We start from the raw sequence: 25,397 nt of genomic DNA, 5'->3' as shown, positions 1-25,397 counted from the left end.
ATGCTGTGTGATGCCACACAATCAGCACTGTTGTGTCAGCAAAAATGTAACTATCCGCTTTATATTAAAGGTGCATTGAGTAGTTTGGTGCGAATTTAAAAAATATTATATATTAACAAATATATTGTGTTTTTTTGTGTGAAGAGTTATTTGAATGGTGTACACCATTCAAGCATGCATAATATTATTGTGTTATGCCATGTGGAAATGATGTGACTGTGTTTTACTAAATGTCGAAGAGAATCTTTATGCTCATTGGCTGCCTGTAGATACACTAGTAGCATAGTGTTGTTTAGTGATGCAAAGCGTGAAAATTAGAACCAGTACCTGTCCAGCTGAAAAAGCAGAAACCGACTGAAGATAGAAAGACCAACATTAAGTTTTGACTTGACCAACAACTGCATTTAAAGTACACGAAGAACAACATTGCTAATGCTAGGTAAAGCACTACTGAATGCACCTTTAAATAGCAACTCCATTCTGATTCCACAGCCAATCAGAACATAATTGATATTGAAAACAAAACAAATAATTCCAACCCTAATTTCTGATTGGATGAGCTACATTTGAAGGTATACACTACATAATAAATACCAATACGCTAGGCTGGTATGTTGCTTGGCAACCATAAACAGTCTAACAGGCCGTTGATATATATATAAAAAAGGTGTTCACCTTCTCAACGCTTTTCCAGTGCTTTTCTATGTTAACATGCGTATTGCGTCCCCCGCACGATGCAGTGATCTAAAAATAGAGCACTAAAGCTAAGAAAATTCTAGACCATAGGTGCATCCAAAAATCACATACTGAGTAGATACTACATATAAATTTACTTCACAACCGCTAAAAAAGTATAGCTCTATATAAGTATATAAGTTCTATATAATGTATGAAATGGTATATTAAATTTGGATGTACTACATCTGGCATGTTGTTGTTACTGTCATGTGACCTTCCAGCATCAGTTGTGTCGCTTCACTACCATTCATTACACTGCCTTCACATGCTGTCGGAGATTTCCTACTTCCCACTTCTAAAGTCGTGATTACGAGCTTGACGCAATCAAGTGCTTTGTTGTCAGAAAGAATAGGAATTATGGAGAACACCAGGTTTATTCTGTATTATTTCTTGGGGAAAGATTTAAGCCTAAATATACTGAAGATATTTCATTCTGAATAAAATGCAGCGTCCCATTTGTTGACATTTACAGCAAAATCGAAATAGTCAGCTTGCTGATGATTCTGGATTTTCGGTCAAATGCATGCTATTTTCGCTGTGTATAAAACATATGATATTCTTCAAATGGTTATGTACTACTACTTTATTGACGATACAAAGTGATGTAGCAATTGTTCTCCCCTCTGCCATGTTTAAAGTTGATAAAGTTAGTTCACATTCAGATAAAAATGTCCTGATAATTGACTCACCCCCATGTCATCCAAGATGTCCATGTCTTTCTTCAGTCGAAAAGAAATTAAGATTTTTGAAGAAAACATTCCAGGATTTTTCTCCATATAATGGACTTCAATGGCAACCAAAGGTTTAAAGGTTCAAATGTCAGTCTCAATGCAGCTTCAAAGGCTCGACACGATCCCAGCTGAGAAATAAGGGTCTTATTCAGCGAAAAATTGGTCATTTTCTTAAAAAATATATATATATAATGTGATGTGTTTCCAATGTGTTTCCTTTCCGATGTGATGACATAATGCGTGGCGCATCTCAGAGATGGTACAAGACGGGCATTTGTGGTTAAAGTATATAATTGTAATTTATTTTTAGAAAATGACTGATCGTTTCGCTAGAAAAGACCCTTATTTCTCGACTGGGATTGTATCGAGCCTTTGAAGCTGCATTGAGACTGACATTTGGACATTTGGACCTTTGGACCGATGGTTGCCATTGAAGTCCATTATATGGAGAAAAATCCTGGAATGTTTTCCTCAAAAACTTTCCTTAATTTCTTTTCGACTGAAGAAAAAAAGACATGGACATCTTGGATGACATGGGGGTGAGTAAATTATCAGGAAATTGTTATTTGAAAGTGAACTAATCCTTTAAATCTTCTCCCGCGGCCTCATGGGATAGTAAAGTCCTTTGAAGTCGCACTTCAGAATCTCAGCGGAAGTAGTGGGTAATACTAAGTATTCGGACATACAATTTTTTTGGAATACTGTTTATTGCACTGTTAATTTATGAGAAGTATTCGATTTCAGATGCTCTAATTTTTTTTTTTGCATTTAAAAACATAAGTCACATTGGAGCTGATAGCCTCGTGAGCAGTCATCCAACATTTTGGGCGTCCCGAGTTCGAACCCGCTCCCCTCTCTCTCTCCCACTTTGCTTCCCTACTGGTCACCTACTATACGGTCTAAATAAAGGCCAAAAAAAAAAAAAAAAGCAAGACGCAGGTTAGTGGGGGAACATTTTTTATCTTCCCATTTGCATATGCCATACTGATATTTACACAAATTTTTGTCTTTGTTGTCAGTCACATTCATTTATAGTGCTTTAAACAATGCAGATTGTTTCCGTATGAATTGCCCCAAAAGGGACTTAATATAAAAAATAATTTATTTATAATACGATTGATTTCTGTTTATTGTCAGCATTTTATAAAATCAATAAGACTGGGTCTAAGCGTACACAGTCAAATTAGTATTTTCCTTCATGCTAAATGATTTTACCGTCATAAAAGAACACTGAAGAAAAATATCCTACCTGACAGGTTGCATACAGGTTTATCTAATATCTTGTATGTCAGTGAACCTTGTGAACCGAGTAAATACTAAACTGTGCTGAACCTCCCAGCCTTGCAGGACACACACATACAGTGAATTCCTGCAGATCTGGTGATGTCATCTTCCTCAGGCCCATGTCATCTGAAACCTTTGATACTTCTAATAACCTGCCGTGTGTGTGTGTTCAGAAAAGGAAGACTCAGTGACCATCTCTGACATGGATTTGGATTTTGTGCTTCAGAAACGCGAGATCGAAATCTTTACTGAGCAGAGTCCTCCTCTATCCCCGGATAAAATGTACCCGTTTCCCCAAATGCTAGTGAATTCCCTCAACGGTGCAAAGGCAAGCATGTGCGGAGCACATGAAATCAGCTGCACTTCTGAATCGTGATTAGAGACAGCAAAGCAAGAACATTCAGAGACTTTCGACATTTCCGTCCAATGCTCAAGTGTTTTCACATCAACAGGTTCAGCTTTGATATCAGGCAACATGGCAATTGACAAAAACACCAGGAGTGTTTACAAAGCATCTCAGAAGAGAGTTTATTGATGGCCCTCGCCATTTACAGGGATGCTGGGAAAACCATAACACATCTTCTGTTCGCATTGTAAACAAAGATCTAGCTCTTAGCTAAAATAGGTTGCCATTTGTTTCTTGAAAGTTAGGTCAACATGGTCAGTTCAGTAGTGACTAGTGAGGTCGACCAGTAAGATTGTATACAGTTGTCGCTTTAAAGGGATAGTTCACCCAAAAATGAAAATTCTGTCATCATTTACTCACCCTCAAGTTGTTTCAAACCTGTATGAGTTTCTTTCATCTGTTGAACACAAAAGAAGATAATTTGAAGAATGTTGGTGACCAGATACTATGGAAGTCAATGGGGTCCATCAACTGTCTGGTCACCGACATTCTTCAAAATATCTTCTTTTGTGGTCAACAGAAGAAAGAAACTCATACAGGTTTTAAACAACTTGAGGGTGAGTAAATGATGACAGAATTTTCATTTTTGGGTGAACTATCCCTTTTTAAAAAAAAATGTTTTTAGGCGACATTTAGGATGCAACTAAAACCTTGTTTTATAGGACGATTATGGTTTTGGTAATAGGTTATAGTCAGTTAGTCATTTATAGTCATAGAAGGGTGCAAATACACTACTGAAAGTTTGGGTTGAGTAAGATTTAGGTTTTGATGATGAAAAAGAAGAAGAAATGAATACAAGGATGCCGTCAAGTAATCAAAAGCGAGAGTAAAACGAGATTTCTATTTCAAATAAATACTGTTCCAATCATCAAAGCATCCTGAAAAAAATTATCACGGATACCACCAAAGTATTAAGCAGCAAAACAGATGTCAACATTGATAAGAAATGTTTCTTGAGCAGCAAATCAGCCCATAACAATGATTTCTGAAGGATCATGTGAAACTAAAGACCGGAGTAATGATGCTGAAAATTCAGCTTTGAATAAATTACATTTTAAAATCTATTCAAATAGAAATGCAATATTATTTTAAAATATTGCTGTTTTTTTATCAAATACATGCAGCCTTGGTGAGCAAAAGTTATTTCAAAAACATATCTGGAAGAAATGTGTCTGGTGGACGCTGAGCTTTGTAATTATACAAAGCTTTCTAAAATGACTAGTTGTTCCGACTAGACGATTTTGAAAGTATCCAGTTTTGTGTAGTGTTAGTTCAAAAATGTATTTAAAGATCATAGATCACTTAGGATCCAAAACATACGCCACCCGAATGCTAAAGTGGAAATCATATTATAGAAGTTGAGGTTTATTTCAATGGTCAACATAGGGGAACATATGAACCAATCTTGGCGTTATTCATGTCATGGTTTATTGCATCTTGCAGTGCTGGTAAAATAAGGTCATCAATAACATGCAACTCCATGCGAGCGGTCCTGAAGATCAATCAAGGGTTTTCCTATACACACGCACATGCAAAGGTCTTGCACGCAAAGTCAAGCCGCTGGGCCATGTGACGTCATATACTTAAGAGAAAAACCACAGACCTTCAGCTCCCTCACGGAAAACACACATACACAGATACTTAAACAAAACTGAAGTGATCAATAGAGAGAGACTTCAGTTCAAAAAGAACTGAAAGACATATTCAGATCTATATGTGCACCTTACTGTAAGAGGAGAAAACCAGTATGAAATAACATTTAGAGACAGAAGAAAAACGCAACAAGCTACAGCACACAGATACACATACGCACAAAGCCAGAAACACATTGAGGGAAGAAGTGGATAAGCCTATGTGAGTCATCAGTTTTCAGCAACAGCATGACAAATATGGGCACTTCAACAGGAAGAGCTTCTGACACGCACACAAACACTGAACACGCAACGGCGAACCCACAACACACGCCATAATCTACATACACATATTTTATTACGTTTCAAGACCGCAGGACAAGACAGTCAAAACGTCACATAAGATGCAATGACCAGAAAGATGAAAACAGTCAGACAGACCAAAGCTTTGCAATTGGAAAACCACAATGAGAAGTGGGCTACGTAAGTCAAGAGCCACATTTTCGGTGCTCTTTCTCTATTTGTGTCATAGATGTGGAATTGAATCATTCAATTGTCTTTAAATGAATGGCTCCCGAAGCTGATGTTACACAACATTAAAAAAAAAATAAGAAAAATAATTATTAGTGAAATAAAGGTTTTTGTGTAAGGTGAACTATGGCGCTGAACACTGACACACAAAAAAAGGTTTCAATATTGTTCAGATTTTAAACAATATTTAGGTATTTGTGAAATTGCACTGAAATGGCTTAAAAGAGCATCTAAATCAGGAAAAAACAACTGGATGAGAAAATGGTCCAAGTAATAGATAAAATTGTTAAAAAGCAAAACATTATACAGTACATTTTAAGAACTAAAAGACAAATTAATATTTCCAGATCAAAACTGTTTTTCAATAAACGAACATGGAATAATGATTACCCCATATGATGACTAAATCAGTGTTTGGAACAGATTAATTTAAAAAGGATTGGTGGAAATAAATCAAACCTTCCAATGCTATCTGCATCTTTTACTACTGACTCTTTCTTAAAGCTCCAACAGGTCATGATGCAAAGAGTTTTGTGGTTGTCATTTAAAAAGTTTTTTCACCATAAAAAGTTTGGGGTTAAGATTTTGAATGTTTTTAAAAGTCTCTTATGCTCACCAAGGCTGTATTTAGTTGATCAAAATACAGTTAAAAAAGTAATATTGTGAAATATTATTACAATTTAAAATAGCGGTTTTCCATTTTTATAAACAATCTATTTCTGAGATGGCAAAGCTGAACTTTCAGCATTATAACCCCGTTCTTCAGTGTCACATGATCCTTCAGAATCATTCCAATATGCGCATTTGGTGTCAAGAAACATTCCTTATTGTATGACACAAATTGTGCAGTGTAATATTGTTTTTTGGAAACCAAGATGCACTGGTTTTTAAGATGCTTTCACAAACAGCATTTATTGAAATAGCAACCTTTTGTAATATTATGAATTCCATTACTATCACTTTTGATTAATTTAATGCATTCTTGCTGCATACAAGTATTAATTTCTTTGAAAAAAAATCTGACTTTTGAATGCTAGTGTATGTTTTAGTGTAAAAGCAAACAAATAAATGTTGGAATAAAGTTGCCAAATAAATTGTTAGCGGGCATACACATGAACAGTTTTCTTCTCTCTTCAGATAACCTATTGGTGACTTATCTTGCGCTCAGGCACACATACAAATATGTTTCTAATAAAATTATGTTGAGAAATTGCATGTTAAAAACCATGGTTAATAGTTCACTAAAGAATATTTAAAAAAAGACAAGAATAATTATATATCTAAATAGACAGAGAGATAGACAGTCTTTGGACAACAACAACAACAACAAAAATCAACTGAAAGCAAGCAAACTATATAGAAGAAAAGGCTAGAAAAGTGGAGAGAAATGAGGGAAAGATTGAACGACAAAATGCTCGTTAGTTCATGCCCACATTTTGCAGAATTAGTAATACTGCTTAAAACAGTTACTTGTGCCAAAGCTGCATGTTTGAATGTGCACGAGAAGAGAAGAAGATAGTTTGTATAATACTCTGCCAGTTAATTGAGATTGTAGAGGTTTAAAGAGGTTCATCTTCCTCCGGGCATGTCACATTATCTTTAGCAATTGGCTCACCGACACACACACACACACATACTCACTTCATCACTTTATCCCCTATAGCCATCACAGCATGCGAGCATTTCATTAAAATAACTGACGTCCACAGAAAGCATCATCTAAATAAGTTTGACCCAAATGATTCTGACCCAATCTGCTCCTAACCTATGACTGAACAACACCTTAGTGAACCGTAAGGGACGGGGCCCAGCACAGACAGGGGCCGTGAAGCGGTGGCAACGTCCTGCCAGGGCGTGTGTCATCTGTGCCAGAATGCAGTCGTGCTGCGAGTTCACCGCAGGGCGTGTGGCACGGGTTGGGCGGGCAGCGCTGAACTCTCTCCTCTCTATCATTTTCCATGTCCCTCACTTCTCCACTCAAAACAAAAACCGCTGACTGGAGCCGCTTCACAGAATGGATCGTCTGAAAACGTTTCGTTCCAGATTTCTTGAGCGAATTCTTGGCCTCTAATTTTGACTCTTCAAAAAAAGGATGGATGGAGGAAAAGAACAAGGAGAGACAAGAGGGAGAGAGAGTAGAGCGAAACGATGGCGACAAAAAGGGACAGTAACTATGGAAAAACTCCACAGCAGTGTCGACTCGAGAGACACTAAAACCAAACCTCAGTGGCCGTCCTGAGCCAACAGTGCTTTTATTTTCAGACCGGCCGTAAAATAAACTGTAATGCCGCCAAAGATTAAACCTCAGACAAAAAGAATGTCTGATAACCAGGTTTATGTTGTCTGTACTACCCAACATAGACCAATTAATTTCAGCAAAAAATATAGTTTCAATGTTAGAAATCACATTCAAATTTCCGAAGGGAAACCGATCGCTTTTGCTTTATACATGGATTCATGTTTTGTTTTTACATACAGAGTCATACAGAGTCAATGCAGGAACTACTCGAGAACCTACATTGTAAATCTCAACAAGTTTCACAGTTTTAAATGTCTTAGCCAATGATGCTTAAACATAAGATTTTCGATAAATGTGCATACCCTTCTTTCCCATTTTTGTCTAAAACATTGTTGCAACAACTAGGAATATATTTTTGTCAAAAATTACTATTGGTGACTAAATATTTGATCAATTATAACCATACACTCACCGGAAACTTTTTAGGTATACCTGTTCAACTGCTTGCTAATGCACATATTTAATAATCAGCCAATCACATGGCAGCAACGTAATGCTTTTAGGCATGTAGACATGATCGACGACGATCTGCTGGAGTTCAAACTGAGCATTAGCCTAGAAATCTAGACGCACCCTAGCGGCAGCAAATTTTATTTTGCAGCCAGTGTCGTCTAGCAACTCTCCGTTGGCTTGCGAGCTGGAAAAAACAAACTCTAGTCAGGCCAATCACATCGTATATAGAGTCTGTGGGCGGGCTTAACATAATGACGGCAGAGTTGCGATGGTTCCGCGTGAATTCCCTACTACTGGAAAATGTATGGCTGCTGCTGCTGGCGAACAGCGATCTTTCGAATCGGTTTGGCCGCAACTCTGGAAGACTTGGAGTTAAGCTTTTCTTTGAGAAAAGAACGGCACTGAAGTCCTTCTTAAAAAAGAAAGATGTGTTCAGAGTTTTGCCGACCGGATACGGCAAAAGTTGAATCTATCAACTAACTCCAGGTGGGAAAACGCATGCATAGTGGCTCTGACTACGTCACCTTCTTCGTTGCTCTGGTTGGTTGTAGTGCTATCCTATAGCGTGCAGAGGGAATTTGAAAGACAACCGTTTATCCCGCCCCTCGGATTGAGCCCTACCAATGGTGTGTTCCCAGACCCAACATCTTGATGTGGGTCTGGCTTGTCAGGCTAACTGAACATCAGAATTGGGCAGAAAGGTGATATAAGTAAGTAAACTTTATTTCTATAGCACCTTTCACAGACAAGAAGGGTCACAAAGTGCTTCACAAAATTAAAACAACACACATAACATACAAAACCATAGGGCTAATTAAATGCTTGTCTAAAAAGATGTGTCTTAAAGGTTGTATCAGCGATTTCAGGCGCAAAAATAAATTATCACATTCATCTAATCTTTCCTAACGATCCGCTAGCTGCCCGCCCCATAAGCAAGCTGTCAAAAAAACGCGTCTCTGTAGGCAGCCTAGGCTCTGAGATCTGCACACAAAAACAATCGGTTTCACAAACACTCAAAACCAAAATAAATAGTGTTCAACCAATCACCGACAGGGACTGGGTGTTGTGAGGTTTTGCACTCGTGCACTCAGCCCTCACAACACCCAGCCCCTGTCGGTGATTGGTTGAACACTATTTATTTTGGTTTTGAGTGGTTGGTAAAGGCAATTGTTTTTGTGTGCAGATCTCAGCAATCGTATCTCGATCTCAGCCTAGGCTGCCTACAGAGACGCGTTTTTTTGACAGCTTGCTTATGGGGCGGGCAGCTAGCGGATCGTTAGGAAAGATTAGATGAATGTGATCATTTATTTTTGCGCCTGAAATCGCTGATACAACCTTTAAGGTGTTTTCTAAAAGTTTCCACAGAGTCCAAAGCTCTCAAGGTTAATGGAAGAGAGTTCCAGAGCCTTGGAGCCACCACACAGAAAGCTCTATCACCTGATCAAAACGTGTTCTAGGGACAGTTAAAAGGTCTTGGCCTGAAGACCTCAAAGAGAAACCAGAAGTGTATACGTGCAGTATATCCTGGATGTAAGAGCGAAGAAACTGAGGCTACAATTCTTTCGGCTCACCAAAATTGGACAATAGAAGATCGGAAAAACATTGCCTGGTCTGATGAGTCTCGATTTCTGCTGCAACATTCAGACGGTAGGGTCAGAATTTGATGTAAACAACATGAAAGCATGGATTCATCCTGCCTTGTATAAACGGTCCAGGCTGCTGGTGGTGGTGTAATGGTGTCAAGTCACCTTTATTTATTTAGTGCTTTTTACAATTATAGATTGTATCAAAGCAGCTTCACAGTTATAACATGAAAATAATACAACAAAGTTTGTTTCTAGAAGAAAATTGCATCATCGTCCACATTAAGTAAGGCAGATCAATAATATGTATGGGGTGGGATATTTTACTGGCACACATTGGCCCCTTCGTACCATGTCAATCCCTTTATGACTACAGTATACCCATCTTCTGTTGGCCACTTCCAACACTGGTTTCTTGAACATGACAATGAGTTCACTATACTCAAATGACCTTCACAGTCACCAGATCTAAATCCAATATAGAGCACATTTGGGATGTGGTGGAACTGGAGATTCGCTTCATGGATGTGCAACCGACAAATCTGCAGCAAATGTGTGATTCGATCATCTCAATATGGAAATCTCTGAGGAATGTTTCCAGCACCAGAAGTATGAGGCAGTTGCTAACAAGGTGGTACTTAATAAAGTGGAAAGTGAGCATGTATGTGACCCTGGATCACAAAACCAGTCATAAGTCGCATGAGTATATGTGTGGCAATAGCCAACAATACATTGCATGGGTCAAAATTATTGATTTTTCTTTTATGCCAAAAAATCATTAGGATATTAAGTAAAGATCATGTTCCAAGAAGATATTTTGTAAATTTCCTACCGTAAATATAGAACACGTTTATTTTTGTGAGTGAATGCAGCACAATCTCAATTTCAAAATAAATTGACCAATGTGACTATGTGATTAAATGATATAGTCCTAATGTTAATATACTAATTACAACCATGATAATTCAAGTGATACAACAGAAAGCCACATGACAAATCAGTTCATTAAAAGTCCATAAAACATGGCCAATACTTATATATAGACAGGGTCATACAAACAAAAACAAAAACACTAGGATAACACCACACAACGCTGAAATAATACAAAACTAACTAATTAACATAATACATAACTCAAAGCACTCTATAGGGTTATTATTACTGATAGCAAAAATAAGAAGAAACTAAACAAAGGGATTTCTGGAAGTTTTCCTTGTAAAAAAAACTTGATAGCGTTTTATTGTAAAATTACAGATGTGATGTTAAACAACTCTACATGGTTACTAACAGGTAACTGTAATAGTTAGTTAACCAATTTACAGATTTAAAAAAAGACAAATCTTTAAAAATGGCAAACATTTTCATGTAATGCACAAATGTAGGCCGTACCAGAGTGTGGAAAAGTTATTCATTTTTTCTCAGCTTGCTTGCTTGTTTGTTTGTTAACAGCATGTGAAGGTGATAAACGTACCTTGTCAGGCGCTGTGGTTGAGGGCGCTCCCCAAACTTCCTGTATAGAGAGAAAAACACTTTAGCAGAAATTCAACCACGATACAAACAAAAACATCATTTTTCTATACACAAATATTTGAGAGCACAACTGTGTACTATACAGTACTACTGTAAAAAAAAACAAAAAAAACACAGTCTCGTTTCCCATCACTCAACGAGGGCCAAACACATTCACGCACTCAAATGTGCCGCAACGGGCAAACACACACACACCTGTCCACTATTTGAGATTAGCAGGCTTGCAGCTGTTGTAGTGACCTTGAGAGAGCGCATTCACATGACCATGTGTACAAAAACACACACAGGTGGCCGAACTAAACTACTTTCCCATTCTGATTACATCCAACAGGCTAATTATCACAGGAAAGCCATCTAAAGACACGGTTTAGTGATGCCTGCTGTCAAACACGCATCACTTTCCCTTTGACAGGGACTTGTTGACCAACGAATGTTAATGGGTTAAACGCAAGTTTAGCTCTCGGTACATACACATTTGCACACACATTTACAGTAACGAACTCATAATGGAAGTCTATAGGACAAGGCGTTCTCTGGGATAAAGGTTAAAAAGTTCACAGTCTTGTAGAAGTTAACACATAATGAATATAGCATGATAACATTGCTAAATCTGTGATGTAATGTCCAATATTTCAACCTTTAAAGAAACCACAAATAACACAACGGGCCCTATCTTGCACCCAGCGCAATTGACTTTGTACACCGACGCATGTATCAATCCTATTTTGCACCCACACAGCGGACTTTTCCCTCCACAGACGCACGCCGGTAAATTAGGGAATGAACTTGCGCTCGCGTGGGCGGTTCAGCGAAAAGAGGAGGCGTGTTCCGGCGCAAACGTTCCCTGCTGCTATTTTGCAGTTCCAGAGAACAATTCCGCCAGGAAAACCAGGAAAAACCTAGTCTAAAGTCAGTGGCGCATACACTTTGATTCTCTCATCTACACAGACGCAGCAGTTTTCATTTCTGCAAATCATACATTATTACAAGGACAAATATTAGCACAGGAGGGAAATCATTGTTGTGTCCATGAAGATGTGAAAAAAATAAATCTAGCTTACACATTAACCCAAATTATTATACGCCTGTTAACCGAAGCTAATTTGGGTGGGTTTCTTGTCACTTCTCTGTATTTTACGGCACTGACGAGAACGTCTGTCTCCTCGGCTGTGAACCGCTCCTGGCGTTCGCCCTCCAAATCCGCCGTTATAATAGCAATCCGCCATGGAAGAAGCGCGCCTGCTCTTAAAGGGAATGTGGAATGACACTCTGATTGGTTTATTTCACGTTACGCCCAAACCACACCTATGAATAATGAAGCTACTTCAGAACAACCCATTTTAGATTCGCGGGATCCGCCCACAAAGTTTCTTGCGTTTCGCGTTTGATACTTGCGTTTCAGATTGTTAAAATAGGGCCCATTGAAGTATCAAGGCTGAAATAGTATTTGGGTTTCTACAAGTTTTATGAAGGTAAATTTAAGACCTTTTTAAGACCAACCAAAGAAATTTTAACAGATAAATTGTAGGGAACGCAATATGTTCTATAAATTGTAATAAATTGTTCTATAAGTTGTATTAGAAATATTCCATCAGATATACATTTCTTTTGAATTCATTTTATAAAAAAAAATTATCTTAATTCAATATACATTTAGCTTGAAATGCAAAGTATCATCTGCCAATGAGCTCATAACTTAATTCAAATGGAAGTTTCCAACTCATTGATATATACATTTGTCCTTGCATAAACTTACTTAATTTTCTTAAAAAAAATATTTGCATCTCAAGTAAATGTATTTTAATTTAAGAATGTTTATATATTTGCATTGGAAAGCAGAACAAAAATTTCAATGCATGCAACATGCCATAACTTTATGAATGTAAGACCTTTTTAAGGCCTTAATTTGTGTACGGGTGAATGTTTCAAGTAAAACATACTCCAAAAATCGTAATTTTACTATTAGCAACGTCATTTTTTTTTACTGTATTCACATTTCTTTTTTTAAAACATGCCAAATGTATTCCTCCATAGACTAGAAGTAAATTCAGTTATTGAATTGTTTTTAAAAAAACTGAATTACTTTCATGTCACTGATGCTGTCAATTAAGCTTATTTAGCTGTAAATCCGTAACATTTCTATAAGTAGTAAAATGATCACAATCAGAAAAGCAACGCAGCAGTTTTAAGAAAAGCCCAATGATGGCCGCACATTCCGTGATATTTCACGTCAGGCAGACGAAGGCTTGTTTCTTCGAGATGTCACAGTGAATTGTAGAGTAACAGATCATCAGCGTACAGTAATGTGGAACATTGATTGTATTGTTTCACTTTTGCTTGTGACCTCATTTCAAAAGAACCTAAAGGCCTGTCGTGACCCCATCTGTTTGAAGCTGTAACTATAGAGACCCCACAACTGTTATAACTTCAAATCTAACCCAATGACTACCGTGCCCAAGACAATACTGGCCCCGTTCCAATCGGTTCCAATCCCAGAATCCAACGCAAAGAGCTTAGTGGAGATAATCCTCCAAATGAAATCAGAAAGAAAAGATGATAACTCTTAAGTTAGGATTCCAATTCTCACTATTAACTAGATGCTTAAAATCATACATATTACTATGATATTGGCTGTTTATTAGTATTAATGCCTTATTCAGCATGACCATATTCTACATCCCTTAATAAACTTAACTACCTTACTAACTATTAATAAGCATTAATTAGGAGTTTGAGACAAAAGTCGTAGTTAACTGTTTAGTCCGATGCACTGCATGTTTCAAAGTGAAGCTCACAGTGCATTTCATTATTATAATGATCAAATATTAGTTTTTTTTTTATTTAGCCGTACAATTGTGATTTAAAACGATAATATATTTCAGTCTTCATTTTTATACTACTACCTACTACTACTACTACTGTTATTAATGATATTGACATCAGAGAACATTGAACAAGTGAATGTGTCAATAGTTTATTGAAATATTATCTTAAAATATCTGAGGGTAGGCCTAGTTCAATTGAATATTTTATATTTAGCAGGGGGAAAAAAGAAAGAAAAGGGCAGAAAAAAGGTTAGAAACTCCTGATCTAAACTATTGATGTAACATCATGAGAAAAATATAATGTATGATTAAATCAGCACAGCTTAATAAAATCATTTCATTTCGGTTAGCAAGCTATAGGTAACTTACTTGGAAAGTGAGGCAGCTTCACACAGGTTTGGGCCAACTTACTATATGTGTCGTTTTGTAAATGACAGCATGAGCATATTTGGAGAAAAATATATGTCAGTATTGTAGTTTGAGTAATTTCGCCATTCGCTTGTTTGAGTCTGTTTTAGTAAAGCAAAACACAGGGCCACAGGAGCTCTGCTGAGGGTTGCGCCCGTGGCGTATAGTCTTTACGGTACAGCTCATCCCAGGGGTCCGTGCTAAACTGACAGCAGCCTTGAGGCCAAAGCTGAGTGGAGACAGTGACTGTGGAGGGTTTAAAATAGAAGAAGAGAGAAAAATCAATGGCTGGAGCTTCCTGATCCAGCTTCACTGAACCTGAGGGACTTACAGGAAGATCTCAAATCAAGTCACGCTGCCACTGCCACGAGACCAGAGAAGACCACCGCAGACACAATGACAACAGCCGAAAACAACTGCATATGACAAAGTATTCAAAAATATGAATGATATATTATGCCTTGAAATTGCACTTAATTTCGATTAATAGGTTTACAGTACAGCAAAATATATTTATTATGTGTGTGTCAGCTGCATTCCATCCATACAGATACACCATTCAAAAGTTTGAGGTCAGTAGGCCTACGAATTAAGACTTTTAATCAGCAAAGTTGCATTCAATTGACCAAAAGTGACAGTACATACATTGATAATGTTGCAAAAGTTTCTATTTCATAATAAATGCTGTTCTTCAAACATTCTATTCAAAGAATCCTGAAAAAAAGCACCAAATCAGCATGATTTCTGAAGAATGGCACTGAAGTAATGACTGCTGAAAACAGGAATAAATTACATTTCAAAATATATTACATTGTTTAAAAAAAAATAGTTGCTTTCAACATAATCTTACTGACCCCAAACTCTTTAACAGTAGTGTGTATGTATGTATTGTTCAAACCAATATAGGCCAACATTTCATACAGCAACTTTAGCGACCAGTGGGAAGATATTATTTACTTTTACAGAAACTGAATTGTAAGTAAACATGCAGAAATGGCAGCCTGAAACAAACATGACGCATTATCTATCAAGTTTTCAAAAGCTCTTCCTAAAGTTCTCTACTTTGGAAACATCTGTATTCCCCCCTCAAAAATGAACAACTTTAGTTGCTTGGAGGATTAAATGTGTAAATCATGGCAGCCATAATCATAATCTCATTTAACAGACAATCAATTGATCAGCCCTACTTTTCAACATTTAAAAACGGATCTTTGTAACATTCTGAACTGAAGCCGACCTGCAAACTTGTTGCAACTTGACTGAATACCCGCATCCTGACTCGACAATTGCTCTGTTGTAATACATATTCCGATAAATTAGCAGTCGTATTTACTTGTAGACAAACAACAAAGCTTGTTCTCAGGTTTGGTAGAACACAAAAGGTCATTGCACTGTAATGAGTGAGGGAACATTGGAAAAGAAAAGGGGGGGAAGAGAGACGAAGACGAGAGATAGGGCTGGTATTAGGGGAAGGGATGAGGCACGTGTGGGGGAGAATAGGAACATAAGAGAGAGACAAAAAAAGCAATTAAAAGGGAAGAAAAAAAGAGCAAGAAAGAGGATCAGGAGCTCAGCAGAAAGATAAAATAGAGGGAGAGAGAGAGAGAGAGAGAGAGAGAGAGAGAGAGAGAGAGAGAGAGAGAGAGAGAGAGAGAGAGAGAGAGAGAGAGAGAGAGAGAGAGAGAGAGAGAGAGAGAGAGAAATTGAGAGAGTGCTAGTAGAATAATTATAGAGCTGTAGATCAATAAGGTTCCCACAGTGAAGTGCTGATGTTTGAGAGGATAATGGATACCAGCTCACTTCAAGCACATGCTGCTACTACCACAAACCCCACAATCAGGGGCCCATCTGGGGCCGACACCAGCCGCCTGCCCTGGATCTCCAGTACAGGGCTCAACTCATAGGGATTTGTCTTTTGGACCCTTCTTCTTCCACGTGCCTCACATATAGGCTATACACTATATCTATATATATATATATAGAGAGAGAGAGCTTTTTATAAAACATTTATTAAACATAAGCTTCATATAAACTCACTGAGAAACTTCAAAAACACTTTCTCTGGGAAAATGGCACACTGTGCAAAGACTTGTTCACAATTTCAACAAAAGCTCCTCCGTGTCCACCAGCTAAATACTGTTATCCTGCTGGCATTATCTTGTTTTACATCAGCAGAATTCACAAAACAAACCTTCAAAAACAAATGTGACCCTGGATCACAAAACCAGTCACAAGTCGCACGGGTATATTTGTGGCAATAGCCAACAATAAATAGCCTATGGGTCAAAATTATAGATTTTTATTTTATGCCAAAAATCATTAGGATATTAAGTAAAGATCATGATCCATGAGGATATTTAGTAAATTTCCTACCGTAAATATATAAAACATGTATTTTTGTGAGTGAATGCAGCACAATCGCAAACATGAATGTACAACTTTAAAGCCGATTTTCTCAATGGTTTTTTTTTTTTTTTTCCACCCTGATTTTCAAATAGTTGTATCTTGGCCAAATATTGTCATATCCTAACAAACCACACATCAATGGAAAGCTTATTTATCTCTATTTGAAAAAAAAAAATGACCCATGTGACTGGTTTTGTGGTCCAGGGTCACAAATGTTCAACTTTGCAAGCATAAAAATAGTTGCGCATGATCAACAGATGAATGTGAGATCAATGGAACAGTAACATGAACTAGTTTGAATCTCTCACACCAGCCACAGTCCATCAGGCAGCTCTTATTCTGAAGCATCAGTGACACGACACTTCCCCTCTTATCAAATCATGTTAATGTAATGGTGCTAATTTGGTGCAATACATTAAACTTCAATTGAACACAATCCAAATACAAGTGAGACGTTGACGCCAAGCAACTTTTATCCAGGTTTAACAGATTTTTCTACACCACCGCATTGTGCTCCGTTCACATTTGCCTTTAGCAGTCCAGACATGCAGCTTTACAATCAACATGAAACACTATTCACAACCCATTTGACTTTTGTAAACAAAATGCAAGGCATGGCTAGATTGTATCCATTGGGAAGCGATTGGATAGTAAAAAGTGGCCATTATGTTCCAGATCTGCATGAGGGACGTGGAGGTCAAGTTCAACATAACTATGTTGAACTTAACTACATAGCAGTTATAGAGCAATTTATTACATTTCAATTAGGGCTGTGCGATATTGAAGAAAAATGCGATACACGATAACTCCTTAAAAATTGCGATATTCGATATGCGATACGATAATGCTTAAAGTGTGTAAAATAAACTTAAATTATCATTAAAATATATTTAAAATGATATAACCTACATGTGTTTCACATTCTTTTTATGACAAGAAAACATCCTTATAACTTCTGAAAGTAAACATCAGTGTTTTACTGTAGCATCAGTGTAAACCACATGGTTTCAGGTTATCCTACATTAGGTTTATTTGATAAAAGATACTGAATTATAAAATATAAAAATAAAACATTGCTTAGTTTTCACTGTATGAATTAAATATATCCTGATACTTATTAAAGCTAAAAAAAACGTTGTCTTTTGTTCATGACCATTTATTGCATGCTGTTGCGATATGCATATTGCGATATATACATTTGCGATATTTACGATAAATTCGATATATGGCGCAGCCCTAATTTCAATGTACGAACACCTTTTTTTTTCTTTGGAATAACATGATGAATCATACACAATAAGACGAAAGCTGCATCCAAAATCTTAAAAGTTGTGGACCATGTTTTTGTTTTTTACATGATCTTCATTTACATCAAGAACTATTCAATATTGTATTGCTCAAATTTGAACAGATATACCAAATTCCGTTCACTACTGCAGTTGCTATGGCATGAAAGTTCAGAGGACTGTTTGTTCAATCAGACAATTCAGGTTTCGAAATACTACGAGAGAACAAAAAAAACTATTACGCTGAAGGAAAAACATACACTCACTTTCACAATTTTTCCACTTTAAATGAGTAACTCATTTTGCATATCAGCAAAGGATTGTTTCAAGTGCAGGCAAAGTTATGAGCATCAGTGGAAGAATCAGGCATTGACAGAGCTTTATATCTCAAGCACTGTGGTTAACGTGCACATATAAAACTGTTAAATTCTCCACAAATGCCAATATCAATATGTTCCACTTTGCTTAACTGACACATAGCAAGGCCTTCTTTGATTTGTTTGTGCCATTCATAAGTGAAAACACAGTCAAATCATGCACTTAAAAAAAAGAAAAAGTGCACATACTTGAACAAAGTGTTTTTGGGTTATTCGTGTCTGGTGAACTACAGATGAAAAATAGACGTCAACATTTCTTCAAGCCAGAGAGACTTTAATTGGTTACAAGACCAAACATGAAGGCTTGTGGAAGTCAATCAAATGGAGATCCCACCACATGTCAAGACGCTGGAAAAAGAGTTGTCACGAGAGAGGAGCGCAGAGAAAGAGCGAAGTGAAGTGTGAAGTAAGTGCGAGAGCGATAAAAAGAAACTATTTCGACGAAAAACCACCAGCATTTCCTTGAAGTCTTACAGAGAGAGGAGTTCAAATGTGTGTGCCTTCAGAGGTGTGTGAGCATTATCCACTCAGCAAAAGAGTGATACAAAAGTGATAAAAAAAAAAACTATCATAACTCACTGAAACTCTCCTCGAAACGTCTCGTGAGATAATCAGAACACAAAACAATGACAGGACGCCCAGATTTTATTGTTTTGAAGCATATTTACGTTAATTTGATCCTGAGGAAACAATGAGGCTGAATGTGACTCAAGTGATGGCTATTCCATTTCACTGGCATTATGAGGAAATGTTTTTTTCCAGCTCGTAAAAAGTGATTAGAAAATGAAAAAAGGGCCCGGATTTTTCAGCTGGAGTCTTATCCCTATTTACTCAGTGAGGTTATGCGGTAAGATAGCTCTCTCTCTCTCTCCAGCTCGACCCGTGGCCGTTTCTTTGTGTCCGTCCTCATGGGAATGACTGACAGTTAAGAGCTTCACACAGTTCAGAACCAAGACAGTAACTGAGACTCAGGGTGTGCTAAGTACCAATTCAAATTATTTTCAGCTTTCTAAAGCCTTCCCCTAAGAGAGGATGACCAAAAGCCTCTCTGAAGATAAGATCACAAAAAAAAAAACAGTTCTGCTGGATCTTCTAAAAAAAAAACATTTTATGTCTTATGTAAACAGGCTATTGTAACTTTATGAAAAGTCCTCGTTTCAAGTCCAAACATATATTGACCATTTTTATGATACTTCTATGGCGAGTTTGTGTCCTTTTTGAGGCCTGAAAGCCCCATTCACGTGTTCCATGAAAAAAGAGAAGTTATACAGGTTGTGAACAACATGAAGGTGAATGAATAATGACAGAATGATAATTTTTCTGTAAGCTATTCCTATGAAAGCAACTGGCAGCCACGCAATAGAAAGAAAGCTGAGAAAATGAATGAATGGTGCTTCAGATGAGAAACTATGGACCCTTTTTATAGGCTGTGATGACACATTACCACAGATATTAACATCACAAATCTAGTAAAGTTATTCATATTTTGAAATGTAATAAACATTTACATATTGTGTTATATTACATGTCAGTAAATGAAAAAAAAAGAGGAATTAACGCTGCTGTGAGGTTGTTTCTAATACAACGGCTGAGGGAGTGATGGCAAATTTGACATGTATCTCTCTTCTGACCAACGTAATCAATCTTTCTATATCTTTTTCTTCTTTTGGAAAGTCAATTGGAGCGAATGGAAATACAAAAATTATATTTGCTGCCATCTCCCGTTCCATTACGACTTCCGCTTTTGAGAACCCCGGAAATGTGAAAAGTATCCATTGATGAAAAGGAATGCTAAAAAAATGCTCTCTCCAGGAATATAATACTCATTAGTTTAAATAGAATGTGGAAATTAAACATTAAAATATCACTGTTTATGGCAAAAAAAAAAAAAAAAATAGTACAATATGACCTCTTTAAAGTTGCATTAAAGTACCGACAGATCGTTTCCGTATTGTGACGTATATGCATGGCTGAATCGTTCACAATAAAATCTATAACATTTATCAAATAAAATGATTTTCATTTCATTGGCGGAATACAAGCAAAGCAACAACAAAAAACTATTACGTTTAAGAAGAATGATGCCGGTGACATTTCCCCTTTCAAATGCCTGCAAGCTGGGCTCAATAGAGGAAAAGGAAGTGCTGTCAGAATTGTTTTTAATCTGTTTTTCTGCACGTTATCCATTTTTTGCTTCCTTCCCTCCATCCTTCCGCTCCTTTCACTCCTGTATGTTCCATGACAGCACACAAGTAGAAGTTGCTCAAGGTCGACTGAATCAATGAAGTATCACACTCGCTTCTGTGTTAGTCGACTTACAAGCGCATTTGACATTTCTTCAGTCTGTGGTTCATCTTGCTTACATTTGTTGTGGAGTAAAAGTGATTCTGGTGTTAACCTACATAGATAAGCTCAAAGGTGACCTATATTTCATAACAGTCAACAGAGGTGTGGTCTATGTTTACAGAGTTTGTACTTTGCATTACTTAGATGTAGGGATGTCAAAAGTAGTGATATTCAGTACCAGTTTTTCAGTAAGTTTTTCTAAAATAACGATACAATAATTCTTCTTTATACATGCAGTAGCATGAATGATCAAAAAAGAATTATCATTGGATGGCCCTCCACTGTAAATGTAAATGCAAATGCACACAATATTTTTTGAACAAATTAATGCAGGATTTTGTGAGCATAAGAGACTTCCTTCAAAACGTAAAAAAAAAAAATCGTACAGATTTTGAACTTTCGAATTAAAAACACTGTCCGGCCAAAGAAGAAAAAAATCGCTGTTTGGATGTAAATAAATGTTTCCATCAAGAGGTACATTCATTTTTGGTCAAGATCTTGTACTGACAATGCAAGAGTCGAGCACTCTGTAAAGTCTACTCCAGCACATCCCAAAGACCTTCAATGAATTTGAGGTCTGGATTCAGAGGTGCCAATTCATGTGTGAAAATAATTTGTCATGCTCCCTACCAACCATTTTTTCACAGATTAATCTTTTTTACATTGTCATCCTGGAATATGGCCATGATGTGCCTTCCAACATGGTTGTTTAAGAAATTTAAAGCTACACAGATCCATCAATTAGGGTTAGAAGAACTGGTAACACTTTACTTGAAGGAGTGTGCATAAGACTGACACCTTCATAATAATGACATGACACATGACATGAATATGAAGGAGGTTTTATGCATGTTTATGACAACTGTCATTAAGTGTAATTCACTCAATTATGACATTTTTTATGTAAATATGACATTGTTTGAGATGTCTTTGTTATGACAACTTGACATAAACCAATACATCATAACCTGTCAGTGTCTTTGTCATGGCAACTTGACATTACCAAGACAACATAAATTGTCATAAACATAGCAGATTAATTATCAAAACGTAAGAAACTTAGCTTTATGGGTTAACATTACATTAAACTGTCAGGTGGTTGGTTTTACATTGGCTGTCATGAGGCCATTATAACTGTGTCATGAATGTTTTTTCTTGACCTCAACTACAATGGTACAAATTTAATTTGTCATTAAACTGTCTTTTATTGACATTAAGTAGTTTCTTAACTACTGAAGCTAAGTAGTTTCTTAAGTTTGATTTGATTCACGTTTGATAATCAATTATTTATAATATATACAGCAGTTTGAAACCGATTCTTTCTTTTAGGAGACGTCAAATAACTTTATTTGACGTGCACTTTTGAACTTTGCAGACCTTTTACATTTCACAAACAGTTATCCTTATATTACACTGCATGAAAGGTACTATTCAAAAAAAGCATAATAGGGGCACTACAATGTTAGCTTTTACATCTATAAAATACAAACTTTACAGGTAGGACAAGGCCTACTACTTTGATGGTATTTGACAGAGCCACTGACCTCAGTGCTGACTTCATATATCCCAAGGTCATTAACCTCATAAAAAAAGGCCTCCTGGAGTCATGATAGGTGCTGACGAACTAAATGTCTTTATTAAGTAGTGCAACAAGAAGTATTGACTCCCTGTTTTCCAAAAGGAAGTGTGGATGATGTAATGGTTTCATCAGCCAGAGCAGCAGGGAGGGTATTTCTTACATCAATAAAGAGTAAATCAGTCCTCAGTGGGGATTTTAATTTAGACTCTGCAGGCGGCCACAGATTTCACAGCAACATGATGGATGTGCCTGGAGCAGAATTTTCAGAGAAAAAAAAAAGATAATTGACCACTAGACACTAATATAAAAAAGAGGACATTGCCTTTTTCCAAAAGCATAATCTATTATATGTGAAATATGTCCCATAAACCTGTGGATTGAGCTACCTGATGAAACATTGAGAGAGAAACCTTAAGATCAAGCTATGCTTGGATACATCTCATTTAGTAGCTAGATTGTGTTTGGACTTCCCCAGACAGCCTCATGACAGCATGAATGACAGCTGAGCATATTTTCCCTTGTCTTTGAAAAACCACACGCCACAGTGACAGAAATGGGAACTGAGATTCCTTAACCAACTGAAATCTACAGACGGGTGAATGTGTAAAACCTGAAGCAACAAAAGCACGCACACCAACGCGTCTATGAAGAATACACAGTGTTCTGTCGTAACAAAACATGAAGTGGTTGAAAATGGAAAATAAATCACTTTCAATCAGATTCTGTCACCATCAAAAGGGGAATTTGCCATTGCTCACCACATTTTTACTGAACTGTCACGAAAAGACCAAGTAAATACCCTCCAAGATGCGTTCAAAATCTGATCGGGAACAGAAGATCAGTGGAGATACCTTAACGTGGAAATTAACATGCAAACACCAATCAGATATGAATACGATCAATCAATCAAGATACATGATGTTTCCTCACGCACACATTCACATGTTAGCAGAATTAACTGACACTTTGCACAAGAACCAGGTCTGAGAAATGCTATAAAAAGCCAGAACTGCTAAATGTTACGCTGAAAAACGTTGGAAACCAACCGAGATGTACAAGGAGCGAGTTTTACATCATCAACCCGGGACAGGTTCGGTGACTCTGAGCTGCATTTACATCTGTGATAGAAATGGTGGCCAGTAAACAAAAACAATCTCTAGCGCTAATTTTGATCAAGGCTTTTCTTGAAAAGAAAATGAAGAAGAAGAAAAAGCGAAGACGTGTCGTGTGTGTCTGTGGAGCAAGTGGTGGTTTGTTGTTGTCCCACAAACTGCGACAAATTGGTTTTTGATTTAATGGTCATCGTTGGAGAAGTCACAATGCAGGACTGTGCCTTAAAACTTCAGATGCTGCCAGAATTTCATCTGAGGTCAAATCTGATCGCAATGGTCATTAATCGGCTGCCGGCGAACATGACAAACTAGTGATCAAAGACTTCAGATTTTGACCCAGGATCAGACTTCAGATTTTGACCCAGGATCAGAGAAATCTTTTAGGATTCTCAAAATGTGTCTCATATGGCCAAATCATGGCCAAAATTGTACAGTGTGTACTCTGATTAACACGCTCAAACAAGCCAACTGTAAATCACAGAACATGATGTTGAAACCACGTTTCTCAAGAGCAGCAAACTTTGATGATTTGATTTTCTCTTCCCTCCCCCTCCCTATTTGTTTTTCATTCTAAATGATTTTTACCATCTATTTAATTTTCATTTGGTCTCTCTTGGACAACGTTTAAACAATACTGACTGTTTCTCCTATTACCGTATTTTGCGGACTATAAGTCACACTTTTTTTCATTGTGGTCCTGCGACTTAGCCCTTGAGGTCCACTGTCCTGCAGAGTTTTGCTCCAACCTTAATGTGACTTATATATCAAAATGAATTCATACTGAGATGAACCAAGATAAAACATTACCGTCTGCAGCCGCGAGAGGGCGCTCTAAGTTGGCGGAGTTGTTCAGAAGCGACACCGAGGAAAAATTCAATGGATTCAGTGATGTGGAGATCGCGGGAGCTTGGTGAACTTGCTTACCGGTAACTTGTTGGACTCGCTGGCTTATGTTAATTTAGCCTATTTAGCCTACCAGGTATATTTTACTTATGCTATTGTGTAGCTGAATAACTGGTAATGTGTTACGTTAACATACCGGACACCTATTCAGCCTGTTGTTCTGTGTGATATTGTGTAGTTGAATAACTTGCCTTTCCGGATTAAATGTCTGTTCTTGGTCTTGGATTTTGTGAAATAAATTTGTGAAAATAAAAAATAAATGCGACTTATAGTCCAGTGTGACTTATATATGTTTTTTTTCCTCTTCGTGACACATTTTCTGACTGATGCGACTTATAGTCCAGAAAATATGGTATGTTAAAGCTGGGTAAAAAAAAAAAAGAGTGAAATTTGACTAAATATTATGTAAAAAATAATATCTAATTTCAACAATTTTGTGTTCAGCCAAATTATATTATATAAAAATGACATACAGATAAGTCTTGTCCATACTGTTTTTCAGATATTAGAGGCATCAGGTACTGAAACCCCCTTTCTGGGTTTGGACAAACGTAAACATCCCAAAAAAAGAGAAAGGGCACAGCATATGACTGTGTTGACAGTGTAAAAGTGTCTTGGTATCTTGCACTCATCTCATCTCCCAAACATAACAACCAGCAACAACTGAACATCGGCATGGGTAGCTGTAGGGCCACGGGCAGTGACATCATCAAAAACAGACAGGAGAGGATTAAAAGTGCAGATACCATTTCAACGCCTGTGGCGTTTTCTAACTGAGCTATCCACTGTTACCACTGCTCTATTCACAGCGTGGACGTGCATAGTTCAGGAAAACAGAGAAGTCCTGAAGTCATTCCAAAAGAAATGAGTCACAAGATGTGAAGGCTGCAGTCTTTTATTAAAGGGTTGTGCAATATGTTGTACTGATAACAATACAAACAAAATATTTTCTTTGTGCACCTGAATTGG

General features: G+C 37.1%; 1 protein-coding gene across 3 annotated transcripts in view; it reads right to left on the bottom strand.

Moving 5' to 3' along the window:
* Positions 1–25,397, bottom strand: part of rbpjb (recombination signal binding protein for immunoglobulin kappa J region b) — a 56,076-nt gene that overhangs the window by 14,548 nt on the left and 16,131 nt on the right. For all 3 annotated transcript variants that reach the window (XM_079604358.1, XM_079604356.1, XM_079604357.1), the window contains exon 2: positions 11,128–11,166. In XM_079604358.1, coding sequence (XP_079460484.1) covers positions 11,128–11,166 — 39 coding nt within the window. The remainder of the gene's footprint in view (positions 1–11,127; positions 11,167–25,397) is intronic.

This window comes from Phoxinus phoxinus (genome assembly GCF_949152265.1).
Source record: "Phoxinus phoxinus genome assembly, chromosome: 2".
Lineage (NCBI taxonomy): Eukaryota > Metazoa > Chordata > Actinopteri > Cypriniformes > Leuciscidae > Phoxinus > Phoxinus phoxinus.
Note: the sequence above shows the minus strand (reverse complement) of the source record. Positions and strands in the feature narration are given on the sequence as shown.